Below are 14322 nucleotides of genomic sequence, written 5' to 3' on the forward strand. Positions count from 1 at the left end.
CTTCCAATATTTCGGTCATCACGAACAGTGAGCTGCAGTCTTCAGGGTGTCCCGTCCTGTTTACAGACTTGTAATGTTTCCACACAAATGACATTTCGGGAAACAATTGTAATGCAATTTCCAGAATAGAGATCGGCCAAAATAAAACAAAAAACCCAATTTATGATGAGTCGACCTGTGTATCTCTATTTTCTGTCTACATTTTTAAAAAAAAAAGAACATTAATTATTAAGTGTTTTTGATATTCCGTTTTTCTAGTGATGCATAAATTACATACTGAAAAAAAAATTCTTAAAACGAAACTTAAAATTTGCGATGAAATCAATGACAACTTGTACTAACTTTTTCAGTAATTCTGTCCCTAAATTATATTTAAATGTTGACATCTGTTATTTTATACTGAATTAATAATCTTTTCTATGCTTAAATATAATTTTATAAAAATTAAATATTAATTTTATTACTTTTGATATTCTGATGGTGTAGCACAAATTACACACTTTAGCTTAAAAACAAACAAACAAACAAACAAACAAACAAAAAACAAAAAAAACAACAACAACAAAAAAAAAAAACACTGAACCTTTGGAATGTTTCAGATTCAAACCAAACTTTTTCAGCAATTTCAACCCCAAAGTATAGCTAAATGTTGACACATTGTTTAATACTGAGCTAATGATATTATCTATGCCTAAATATTTGTAGAATAATATTTTTTTTTAAAATTGTAGTGTTTCACATTCAGACCAAATGGCAGCTTGTATCTGCACAGTTATGTCCTTTAATATAGTCATACAGAAGGCGTGTTGGGTTGAAATCCAGTCAGCCTTCCGTGAATGTGTAACAGAATATCACAACTCAAACACTACACAACAAGCGGGCGGCACGTGAGGGTAGGACATCCTCTCCTCGCAGCTCTGAAAACATTTTCCACCTGTCTTCCATCCAGGCGTTCATATGATTAACAGTACTTAGTGCACAGGTGCACATGCACACACTCGCCTGATCATATCCAATACGTTACGCACACACAGACCAGCCCTTGACTAAACACATACACACCCTAACTGATGAATTAGAAAGTGAGTGCCGTAAATTCCGGTGACAAACTGGTTCAAAGTTCAAAACAAACTCCAGTAAGCTCTTGAACAGGTTTAAACACATGAAGAGAAGGAGAGAGAGAGAGAGAGAGAGAGAGAGAGAGAGAGAGAGAGAGAGAGAGAGAGAGAGAGAGAGAGAGAGAGAGAGAGAGAGAACATGATCTTGCATTCCTCAGAAGAGAAGGAAAGGGAACGGGGTACGGAGGAGAGGGGGTGGGGTGGGGTGTTAAAGTGGCGCCAGACAGCATTTGAATTCCCGGCAATTGACCACACAAACACACACTCTCACACACAGGTTTAGTGTGTGTATATAATGAATAAAAGTGTGTGCGCACTGACTTTCATTATGATTTGAATTTGAATAGCATTATTACAAACTCATACACGGTTATTTTTACCTAACTAGCTAAATGAGGACATACCACAGACATCTATTGTTTTTATATTAAGCTAATCACTAAAAACCAGCCCTAATGCTACTGCTAAAAGGAAACTTTTTGCATTTCTAAAATGTAAAAATAAAACATTATTTAGCTTACTTTTTAAATATTTTTACTTTTTTATTACATTTTCTATCACTGTCAAGACTTTCTATTGACATCCATTTATTATTTTCATTATGAGTTAATATGTATTGTTATAGTTTTTATTTATAATATTAAAAACATTAAAATATTAATATTTAAACATTTAATGTTAATTAAAACAATATATATATATATATATATATATACACAGTCAAACCAAAAATGATTCAGACATTTTTGATATATTTTTACTAGTGGGTGCAGGACACTATAGTTCATTTATTGAAATGAGGATACAAAATAAAGTAAACTGTGACATATTATGCCCAAACATTATTCATACAGTGGACTACCAGTAAAACCAGTAAAAAAAAAAAAAAAAATTTGGTACCAAAAATTATTCAGACACTTTGACCTGACCATGTTTTGCGTAAGTGTTATCTGACATAATTAAGATTATTTTTTTCTGACAGTTTAACTCTGAGATCTTGTCATATTTTATTACCGTTTTTTTAAACTATAGTGAATAAACTACTATATATATATATATATATATATATATATATATACATACATACATACACACACACACACACACACACACATTACACACACTGATAAATATATATTAAAAATGCATACTATTTCCCTATTTTTACATTTTTATTAATACTGGGCCACACAATGTAGGAAAAACCAGACCTACTCACACCTTGTAACATCACAACACAAAAAAGTCCAACATGTTTTAACAGTCACCCAAGGGATTCACGGTGAGTGAGTCAAAGGTGGAGAACAGAGGAAAAGGAAACAGACTCACATATATAGAGCAAAACACTGCTAATCTTATCTGAAGAGCTTATGATCAGCACTTAACATCAGTTAACGTCTTAACATCACTGGATGCAGCACTCAGAAAAACACACACACACGCACAATGCAGGTGTTACACTGAGTCATGCTCATGACAATACAGCCTCTGTAAACTACCTGTATTACATTTCTCTCTCCAAACACACACACTCTCACACACACACACACACACATTCTTCCACAGCAGGCTGAATTTCATCAGGTTCAAGCGCAGAAGCTCCTGATGACAGTCTGGACCCAAAATACACAATCCAACAGCAGCTTAGCACTAATGAGCGGCACAAAAAGTCTTGGGAAAACAACTAAGTACAACGTGACAGAGGGAAGCATAGTCCACAAACATAGTTGAAGCTTTAATCTTACTGAGAAAAAGATTTCAAATCATGTTAAAAGACTGACATGACCTAAAAGTTAAACATTTGTGTGTGTGTGTGTGTGTGTGTGTGTGTGTGTGTGTGTGTGTGTGTGTGTGTGTGTGTGTACCGCATCTGTAGAACGCTATCTGTATTCAAAAGCACCCGTGTTCAGAAATGCCTTAAGAATCGAGCTTTTCCAAGAATGTGATTCGATGTGTGAGAGTTAGTGCTTGAGTAAATGAGTGTGTGTTTGGCAGAATGCTTTTCCTGGAATGAGTAATGCCACACAGGCTGCAGTGATTTAAGCTTTGAGCAGGAATGTGGGAGGTCCACGTTTTTTCTGCAAAACAAACCAGTGTGAGAGCATGTGTGTCAGCGTTAACAGAGTGAGTGTTTGCTCAACCATGAGAAGATTGCCCCATTATCGGTTGTCAATGGCACGTCCATCAATATCAACACTTTGTCCATTATTTAAAATCAATAAACTAGGCTCACTATATGTAGTGTACAGGAAAACGTCTCTTCTGCAGCGTCCTAAATGAGTGAAAACAGATGTCCAAACTCGCTTTGCACAGTGCAATTACGTGCAAGTCTAATAAAAGGCTAATGGAGGTTTTCTCTGAAAGTGTAATGGAAAGCTGCAGTATGAAGTGTAAACAGTGGCCTGAAAAAGGTGTTTAAAATAAACAGAAAAGGTCACTTAACCTTTAGCATCTCAATAAAACACATTAACATTCACAGACACAGAATTTTATAAAAAATTATTAATTAAAAAGTATTTTATACTTCTAGTTTTTGAATGAATTGTCCTTCTTAGGCTAGCTATTATTATAGCTACTATTTTTCTGTTGATCCCAGAGGTATACAGCCAAAGTAGGGACTGATAGTGAGTGTTTAGATGTTTAAAGCAGATTTTTCAGAGTAGTTCAACTAAGAAACTGAATACAGAAATGTAAAGTGACAGGATAACTAAGAGTATGTTTACACGACAACATTAACTGTTTACATGTTTTCTTTGTACAGATGACGTTTTCAAAACTATCACTGTTCACACGTATCTGTGCAAACGGCTAAAAACGCTGTATTACACATGCCAGACTAGTTAACAAATGTCACTTTGTAAAGAAAGACTACGCACCTGCGCATATACGCATTCTTTTACAGAGCACTCACCTCGTGCATGCTTATCCACCTTATTTTTACAGTTTACTTCACTTGTATATTCTTCTCGTTATTTCCCTATAGCGGCTAATAAATAGGAAGTCTCGCACATTCACAGAAAACACCTTATTTCTGCGTTGAAAAATAAGGTGGATAGACTAAACACGTAATACGCATGTGCAATACGTCACCGTTTTCACACTCACAAATTCGCGTTTTTGCAGTTTACACGGAGATGATAACTGTATTGTTTTCAAAAACTTCCAATTTGAAACCCGTTTTCAAAAGTTTGCGTTTTCAGGACACCAAAACGCCGTTGTTGTATAAATGAACGTCCAAAACGAATAAAAAGTTTTCGTTTTTAGTTGAAAACGGTGTCCTGTAAACCCCTTAAACCAAGTGCAATTACTCTGTTTTAAGTTCGTGAATCAGTGTTTTGCTAAATTTATCAATTAAGAAAAATATTTTAATGCCATCTCAAGTGTTTGATTGGCATGACATCCATTCTTAGATATCCAGAATGGCATAAACAATTAACAATAATTCAACATCCTCACCACTGATATAATGCAAAATCATTTGTTGTGATATAAAAAAAAAAAAAAGTAAACATGTTTATGAGATTAGATGGACATTGCCACCATCAGTCAAAAACAATTTCTTTAAGTATGATATGCTAAAAATAAAATGTTAGTAGAGATGAAGGTGTTAAAAAAGTAAACGCATAAAAAATGTACACCTAGTCAAAGGCTTTATTTTACTACAAAAAATGTTAACAAAAACAAGTATATGTCTTGTAGAAAAAATACCACATATTTGTTTACAGAATATACAGTAAGATCAGCCATCATAACTGTTTAGGAGTCCAGACTAAAACCATGAAAAAATAAAATAAAGTTAAGGTACATAAAAAAGGCCATACACATTTGTTTAAAGTATGTGAAATAATATTATAATATTATGTGTATTTTTCTCAAATTCAGTTTTACTGTGGGTGATTCACCGCTGTCATGTTCGAATAAAACTTGCCTCACTATACAGTTGATTTTTTTTTTTTTTTTTTTTTTAAATCGGTGCTATATGTCTAGAGAAAATAATAAAAATTTAAGTAGAAAAATGATCAATTGGTTTGTGCTTGAATGGAAACCAAAAGGCACTGATGGGAATAAACCCAAAAATTAGCACTGCGACAACTTCAAATGCTTTCATACAGGCCTCTAAGTTCATCTTCAGTGGTTTGTCATGTTAATAAACATCCTACTGAAGGCTCTTCGGAAATGTGAGGTATGCTATTGTGAAAGACATGCAAATATCCAACCACATAATAGAGCATCGGTTAAACTATTCTTTCTGCACAGCACTTTAATCATCAACTTGATCTTGCGTTCTAGAAAACTGGGTATGAAGAGAGAACGTACAAAACTCATATTTGCTTTGTATGATTGACAGTCTCCTGATGCTTAAAGAGGAAGAACAGAAGGGAAGGAAAGTGAGAGCGGTGACATTTGACCTTACTAACTAGAGCGAACCGGAACCTTAATCAAATATTGTAAATCTGTAGTACTTCTGATCTGAAGAAATGGGGAATTACACAGAAGAATTTAGGAAATTAGATAAGGAAATGAAACCAGGCTGACGTGGTTCATACGCTATTCTAGAGTCTCATATGTGGTTGAAGAGATGGCATCAGGGCCTCATGCCATTGGCTGCATGGCATGTGACCAACAGGGGCAGGGGCGTGTTCTGGAATGCAGGGTTAGGGGTGCAGCTATGGAAGGTCATGAGGTCAGGGTCATACACACACACACATGTTCCCCCCTCCCCCCGGTCATACACAGGGGCCTCTGTGCTGCTGTCAGTCCATAAATGACTCCAACACATGGACGCTCTCGCTCGTATTCTGCGCTGCCCCCGTAACCCACTGACATGGCAAACACACACAAACCACTGTGCTCCCCTGTTGGTGGACACACCATTATTGTTCTCCAGGGGTAAAAACAAACAAAATACTATTCAACCCCTGAGGACCTCATTCATCCCTAGAAATACACCATCCGTACACTTCCAGTGAAACATTTATTCCCAATGCTCCCAAATCAAGGTACAAGTACTCCCAAGGTGAGCAGTGTAAGAAAAAAAAAGGACATACTGTATCGCAGCAGTGTTTAATACAGTCTCACACATCAATGTCAACTAAAAATCCTGTCAATGTGTGTGACATTTACAGGCATTCCATTTGTGTTCATAGAAATAGCACGGCGGAGCAACCGTTTGATGAGCCTGATGGGAAACTAGGCAGTGCGGAAAATACAAAACATGCTCACTTGCTGAATGTCTCGAACAAACACACGCACATGCTGCCGAACAGGATACTTAAGCATGTAAACACAGAGAGGTGCCTGCTGATGTTGAACTGGTTCCAGAGAGACCTGAACAACTGAGGCGGCTGCATAACACTGACTAAAATAGAGCACATGGTCTCCTGTGTGACAATGTGAACGAGCGATAAAAGGCTGCTAATTATTCCAAATTAACAATCTATTACAACTACATGGAAACCGGCTAACAGTGAGCATGACAATGGCACACTCACAAAAACATGTTAAACATGTTAAATAAAATAAAGCAAAACACACTGAAATTAGGTCTGGAAAAATAAAATCGATGCATCGCGAAGCAAGAAATGATTCTGGATTGATTCAGATATTTTCCGAATGCATCGCAAAGTTTGAAAAGAGTGAAGCGAATAACAAGGGAATTTGCAGTGGGCTGTTTACATTAATCTCGTGTCATAATAGCATTCTGAGGTGCAAGTACTCAGCCGAACACACATCTTCATGAGCGTTTGAACGTGAGGTTAAAAACTAGCCTAGAGCACTATCTGCTGTTAAAAAACTACGCTCAGAATCAATTCGAGAGAGAATCGCGATGCATTCGGAAAATCTCAGAATCGATCCACGAATTGAGAAGCATCGATTTATTGTCACAGCCCTAACTGAAAACTGAGCCAGGGTTCGATATAAACATTGAATCATTCACTCAACCAATTCATTCAACAACACTGATTCACTCAGGAACAAAACAAGGGACTTAATTTTTAAATGAGTCATTGAATTATTCACTCAACCAATTTGTTTAAAACAGTGATTCAAACAAAAACAAAACACCATTACTGTTACACCGTGTCTACACCAGACGTGAGCGGCGCAACGCGACGCATCAAAAGACAATAGAACCCATTATAAATCAGTGTCATTGTCGTCACTGGATGCGGCGCGATGCAACGCGAAAAAAGTCGCGTCTGGTGTAAACACGGTGTTAAACAAAAAATAATAAAGTAACTGGCAATACTGTCTAAATTTATTAACTTCTTGTTTACTGAACTGTTGCATAAAAGCAATATCACACTAGCAATTGGGCAGACAATCTGCAAGGCTGATATAGTTCTTATATTTTATTCTAGCACTGGTTATATTATCACATATTATATGAGTTGATGTTAATTTATTTTAATGGTTAACAGCTTATGTAATTATTCAGACTGAGAATTTATTTTAATTAATTGATTAAAGTAAACTTAAAAGTAGGCTTTTTGACAAGGAAGCCACAGAGTATATGACCTCAAAGGTAATAAACTTATTGAATATATATTTCTGATACTGATGAGTAGCGCTTATCTCTATGGGAAATAACAAGGCAATATTACAAATTAAAGCTGCAATCTTAACCACTGACTCTTCACTAGCGACCATCTCATGAGACAGTGCACGAATTACAAGGGTTAGCCATTCAGGATAATGCTGTACTAAATACACACTGAGGCCTGATGGGTAGACCATAGTTGAACCACAGACACTTTCAGATGTCACAGAGGAAATGAAATCAGCCAGGGTCAGCTACTGCCTGTTTGTGCAGACACACACCACCTGGAAAAGAAGAAAGCCTGAAGAGGAGCGCATCATTCTCTGAATTCATGCAAAGTGGCAGTCAGAGAGTGAGGAACTGATAAGAGAGGTGTCTCTTATCTAATATGATTCATGTGGCGAGAGCTATTTGATGCTGTTGATAGTGTCAGTGTTAAGGACTGACAGACACACACATGACTTTTATCAGGATGCACACCATACTGACGCTGCTATCACCTCCTGTTCTCATAACAAACCACGGCTTTCAGAGAAAATGCTCTCTCACCGAAATGCGCTACGAATTTATACCGCTGTGGGTGTTTGCAGGTAAGAACACAGACTGAAGAGATACTAAAATCTGATAGAGAATGAAGCACTTGGAAACCACATCCTATACTCAGTACTGTATCTTCGTCTCACTCACTTGCTCGTTCGCTCTCTTGCATACTCAGCAGCTGAGCTCACCTCGTAACTATCGAGGTCAGAATGTGGCCTGCACAGCCATAGTCTGATAAAACCACAAGGTACTTGTAGTAGTTATTGCCACCTGACTTAAAGCAACATTGATCCCGTCTCTGCATCTCATTCGTGATGTTCAGCTTCATAAAGTCAACATACAAATCCACATTGTCTGTGGATTTAAGATGTGTGACACGATTTAGGTCTATTAGAGCAGGTCAAATGGTCACCATTAAACCTTCATAAAAATTTTATTTTACACACCTTGCTTAGTCAAAAATGCACTCCATATAAGGATAAGTTTGGATCATGTTGTCTAAACAAATCACAGCTGAAAGTGAAACATGGTTTTCAAAAGTGTTGACATTGGTATTAGAGTGTAAATAATGGAATTATGAGGTAATGTGTTTCTTTCAGGCCCTTCCCAAATAAATTTACTTGAAATTAATTTAAAGGAATGATCCTTGCAGGCTTGTGGGACACATTCTGGGCGAATCAGCACTATTTACAGGCTATTTAAGTAAATGCCTGGCAAAGGCTAGCACTATAGGGAGTTTCAATGCACATACAGGTGAGCAGTCTTAGAAATAAAAAGTATTATTAAATTATTGATATTATAAAAGAAATTGCTTTAGCTAACCCTGGCTTTTAAACTCACAAACTGAAAATGAAGGTAAATTCAAGTTTGGCTTTAGACTAGAGGGATTTCAAATATAATCATTTGTATTTTGCAATGATATCACCGTCATTCTCTAAATGAAAAGATTATACACAAAGGTATTTGCTATTTAAAACACTGCATAATACAAAAAAAAATGAGGTTAAGGGGAAAACAACAAGCTTAACTTATAAGGGAGGGGACGACTGAGTTTGTAAAAGTGAAAGTGACCATGACATGCTCAGACTTCACGCAGAGCACGACGAACTTCATAAAGCCCAGTCTGCAGCGCGAGACAAAACTACAACGCATTACGCACACACACTTTTGTTTTGACGTCGCGCGCTCGAGTGTTGATGCAATGTAATAGTTAAAAGTCCGTTAAACTTAGAGCAACGTGGGTGGCGGGGTACGGCCGCTGAGAAAATCGTGATGTGAGAGAATTGATTGTGATTGAGAGAGAGAGAGAGAGAGAGAGAGAGAGAGACTCAACATGGATTCCCAAACATGCCACAATAGGCCTCCTGAACACGGCTACTGAAACTTCCTGTAGTTGGCGGGACAGTAACAACTTCACAAGTGCATACTGGACAAGTGGATACATGTTACAAAATGAATACTTGCGGCAAGTATGCTAACAGTGATTAAAGTGAATTCAAACTACTTGAAAGCGTTCATCATAAAAGTAGGCGATCCAACACCAAAAGGGAAATTAGTGCGCAGCTCTGTATTATTAGGCTTCACTGCACTTTACAAGCTTAAACGCCTATATTAAAAATACCTAGAAGCTGGGCCGACTGTAAAGTGGTCTAGTTATAAAAAAAAAAAAAGTAATGAAAACGTTTATTAAATGCCCCGGTGAGAAAGCGGAGCTTCCATTTTGAATGTGCCATGCTACTGGTTCAAAGCTCGCGCTTGAGCTGCACACAGCTGGCACGCGCAGAGTGCAATGAAGAACGTTTTAGGGGGGAAAAAAAAACTCTTTAACATTTTGCCGGAGATTCACAACATCGATGTCGACATATTTCCACTAACGATAAAGTTACAAGGTGCTGTTATGAAGTAGTAGCGATTCAACAGGTTTAGAGCGATTTTCGCTGACATGACTGGAAGAAACTGTAATGAAGCGGTTTGAATGTAAGTAACTATTTAAAGTAAAAGCGCAAACTTGAGAACTTGTTAACATTAGAAGTACTAGAATGGACACACCGAGCTGGACTACTTGTCTAGAGTAGACTATACTACTGCAACACTTGAGGTTATTTAAATGAATGAACAATTAACCGCATTATTTATTAGTGAAAACTGCCATTCAAGTTGAACGAGATGAACCTGATAATGTAAAAATAGAAACCAAACAAAACATATCAGAGTGGTAAATCAGTTGGTATGTCAGAGTAATAAGCCCTGGAAAACACTGTCAACTTTTCTAAAAGTAAAAGTCAGTTGTCAAACTAATATCAGTTTTGACATTTAATGATATATAAATCTGATTTGACTGAAGTGTTGTAAAATCCTTACTTTTGGTTCAACAAACTCACAAGTCAAAGAAGTTGTGGCAACACTTGATAATGAATGCCTGGGTAACTTACCCGAGTCCCCCGGGGTTTTCATGGTGAAAGTTATCTGCCCCCAACACACAGCAAGCTGGGTTAAGTTGTCAGCTCAGCAGTGGCGAGACTCGGCCTCTCCCGCTCCCCCGGCTCCAAAAGGCCAAACTTTTGTCCAATGTTCAGCACTCTTGTTGCTCCCGCTGTACTATGTCTGGCCTCTTCACACGATTCCTCCAAACCCCCCGACCGACAGCGCTGAGTTTGGAAAGCGGCTCAGTACTACTTCCACTGGCGCGACGGGACGGGGTGCAAAGGAGTTCCGAAACAGCGCTTTCCCGTCTGTCCCGGGAGCGATCGATACAATCCCAACACGGCAGAAAAGCAGCACTCAGCGTCTCTCTGTTACATATGCGCGCTCTTGTGCCCAGTTGATGATTTTCGCAACATTTTATCCTTGTGTTAGTTTGTCATCTGCTCTCCCGAGGCTCGCCATTCGCAGTATATCAGTCAGTTTCCCATTCTCTCTTTCACACCGACTTTTTTTTCCTTCCTCCACTCTCCCTAGTCTGAAACTACTCGCTGTCTCCTCCCCCCCATTTCTCTCTCTCTCTTTCTCTCTCGGGTGTCGTGTTTCGCTCGCTGCTGCCGCACGGGGCCGCCCACACGGTCGGGGGAAGGAGGGGAATGGGGCGGGGGGGCCCGGGCATTGGCTGAGTCACGCCCCCTCACCACGAGCGGGGCTGGCGTCACTGCAGCACGAGGCGTCGTTATGGAGACCGCCATAGCCACTGTCCGTGATGACATCACATCCGCGTCCCACGAGCTGCAGAGAACTTGAGATTCAGCGTCATCGCCCGCGTGAACGTCAGCAACAAGTGTTTTTCGAGTTAATTAGACCTCTTTCTCTTTCATTTAATGATAATTGTCTTCCCCCATCGAGAGGTAATAGTGCAGTGAATAATGATTTCCGGAATTTACCCCGCAAGATCAAAGACTGAACTCTAAGGGCCACTCAAATATTTTCTATCAAAACAAAATGTCAAATATTATGTATCATCATATAGGCGTATATAGTGGAAATGTTTTATACGTGTACAGGTCAAGGACAAATAAGGATGTATTCAAGGTAACAAATATATTTTTATAGAATATAATTTAATGAATAGCATACATTTTGACTTATGAACATAAAGACGTTTTATTATAGGGTTATTTCTACATTTGAAAATTGAATTTTTTTTTCATAAAATAATAATAATTTCAAATTTTCAACAGCCAGCACAACATCAAATATTTGTGAGAATAAGGCAGTTCTAGATGCATGTTTTGTTTTTGTTTTTTTAGTAATTCACAAATGATTTCGTCAAAAAAGGCAAGATTGACAGGATGGCCTGTGTTTTATCGATGGGGGTAAATATATAAAATATATATATATAAAAGATCTTGACACAGAGTCATGAGGGATTCTCTTCTCGCCACAGACTTTGATTTGACGCGCAAAATATTTTAAAAACCTTTTTTTTTTTTTTCCTTTTTAAAAAACAAGATTGCAAAAAAAAACTAACTTAATTTTAACTGTATTCAAGTAATTTTCTGTTAATATTTAGAAAATATAGTATATAACATGTGAATGTATATATATTTTTAACAACTTAATAGATCCAGGTAATGAGCCTTAAACATTTTCAGAATTAATTCATGAAATTTCATCCAGGCTCTGAGTTGAACCTTCCTCATATCTATATGGGAAGATGCGAAGTATTAAATATTCAATCAGAAACACATAACATGACTTTGCTCATTTTCTCCCTCTATTCTCTTTTCAATAATTACATGAAGATTACCAGTAAAACAGAATTGTATGGCCTAATGACCACAATCCACTGGATTCTGTTGGCACGTGCATGAGTGCGAGAGAGAATGCAAATACTGTAGTGGCACTGCCAGTGTGAGAAAGTGTGTATGCGTGTGGATGTTTGTTTCCTGTATGATTTGAATGTGATCCATCTGCTCAAGCATATACATCCTGTGTTAAAGCTGAGCACCTGAACCATAAAAGGACCCCCTTCCCTCTCTCATGAAGAGTTTTTGAGTAAATGTGGTGTCTCTCATGAGCAGTGTAGCATGTCTCCTGTTCTAGATCAGCACATCCTACTGCTAGAAAACAGGGGACCGAGTAGGTTGGCACAAAATATCTTTAAAGTTGCACTTCGTTATATTATCCATCTTTAAAAAGGTTTTTATCCCAATGAAATAGTCATTTTTGAGAAAAAAAAAAAATATTTTGATATATATAGATAGAGAGAGAGATGACCTATAGATGACCAGTCATATTCTGCTTATTTTTTTACGGAATTCATTAATAATGACTGATTGTGAATAATCCTTAATAATGTTGCTTTTCGTGATTCTGCATTCTTTCCACTAGGCGTCACTATAAATCCAAGATGACTGTCATATCAGCCAGCGCAACATAAAATATCTGTGAGAATAACGCACTTCTAAATGCATGCTTTTATTTTGTTTGGTTTTTTAGTAATTCATCAAATTTCATCAAAAAAGACAAGACTGACAGGATGGCCTGTGTTTTATGGGCTTTAACCTGATCAGTTGTCCTTTCCTTTGAGAGGAAACCGTTGTTATTGTGCTGTGAGCTGTTACGTGTGTTGTAGTAGTGGTTCTCATGATTGTGCTTGTTGTTATTTGTGCTATAGTCAGGCTGTAGAGTGTCAGCAGGCATTTCTGGTCACAGGAAACAGACGTACCACAGATAAGCATCTCAGCTCTATAATGCTGCTGCTGCCCGTGTGAACTGTGTGTGTGTGTTTTGGAAATATCCAGTGCTGTCACATCTGTCAGAGACTACCCTTTCCCCCAGGAAAGAAAACAAGAGCAGCTACTGGGATGGGCAATTTCCTTTGACCATAGAGACAATAAATAGTCTACTATTGTATTTACACACAATTTCTCCATCTTTGTTTCATTTCCTCACTCTCACACTCTCTTCTACTTCTCTCTTCACCTATGTTTATCTCTGCTTCCCAGTGTGCTGAAATGTCTTCAATGGGATTGGTGAGTTGAAGGGAGTTTAAAAAAAAAAGATGAAGGATTGATGCACATATCATTGATTGGGAAGAAACTCAAAAACAAACAAAATCTTTCTCGTTCTGCTAAAACTTTTTTTGCTATCACTATTTTACACTCACTATCTCTCTGCCAAAGCACAATACATTCTGCTGTCTGATTCATCCTATTCATCCTTGTACGGTTTCCTTCACTTCTGTATTATTCATCCACACCATTGTTTAGCACCATCAACCTTCTCCTTGTCCACATCCTCCGCTCTCCTGATTCTCTTCCACTCACTTTGTATCAAGTCTGTCACAGTAAACTCAAGGTTATCAGTTTCTCAGAAAGCTTCCTTACTCTTTTTGTTCTCATACGTTATGTGTTTATGTATCGACACATAACTTGCCTTCACCTCCACAGTTGTGTTTATGTTCAGGTATTACAACAGCACTCTTACAAATTCTACCGGCACACAAACATGGAAAAAGCTGGAGTGACAGAACTTGCAGCACTAGTCAGAAGCTTAGATTCACCGACTCTAATGTATATTTGTGCTACTGTAATGTAAGCTGTTTCCACCTCAGTGTAAACATTATTCTTCATGCTAATGCTAACACTAAAATAAGGTTCAATTTGTTAACATTAATTAACATGAACTAAC

At 37.7% G+C, this 14322-nt stretch overlaps 1 protein-coding gene across 1 annotated transcript in view; it reads right to left on the reverse strand.

Moving 5' to 3' along the window:
• erfl3 (Ets2 repressor factor like 3) overlaps positions 1 to 11246 on the reverse strand; it is a 54262-nt gene extending 43016 nt beyond the window's left edge. The window contains exon 1 of the mRNA XM_051864597.1: positions 10632 to 11246. Coding sequence (XP_051720557.1) covers positions 10632 to 10653 — 22 coding nt within the window. The 5' untranslated portion in view covers positions 10654 to 11246. The remainder of the gene's footprint in view (positions 1 to 10631) is intronic.
• Positions 11247 to 14322: the final 3076 nt, after the last annotated feature.

This window comes from Ctenopharyngodon idella, chromosome 16 (genome assembly GCF_019924925.1).
Source record: "Ctenopharyngodon idella isolate HZGC_01 chromosome 16, HZGC01, whole genome shotgun sequence".
NCBI lineage: Eukaryota > Metazoa > Chordata > Actinopteri > Cypriniformes > Xenocyprididae > Ctenopharyngodon > Ctenopharyngodon idella.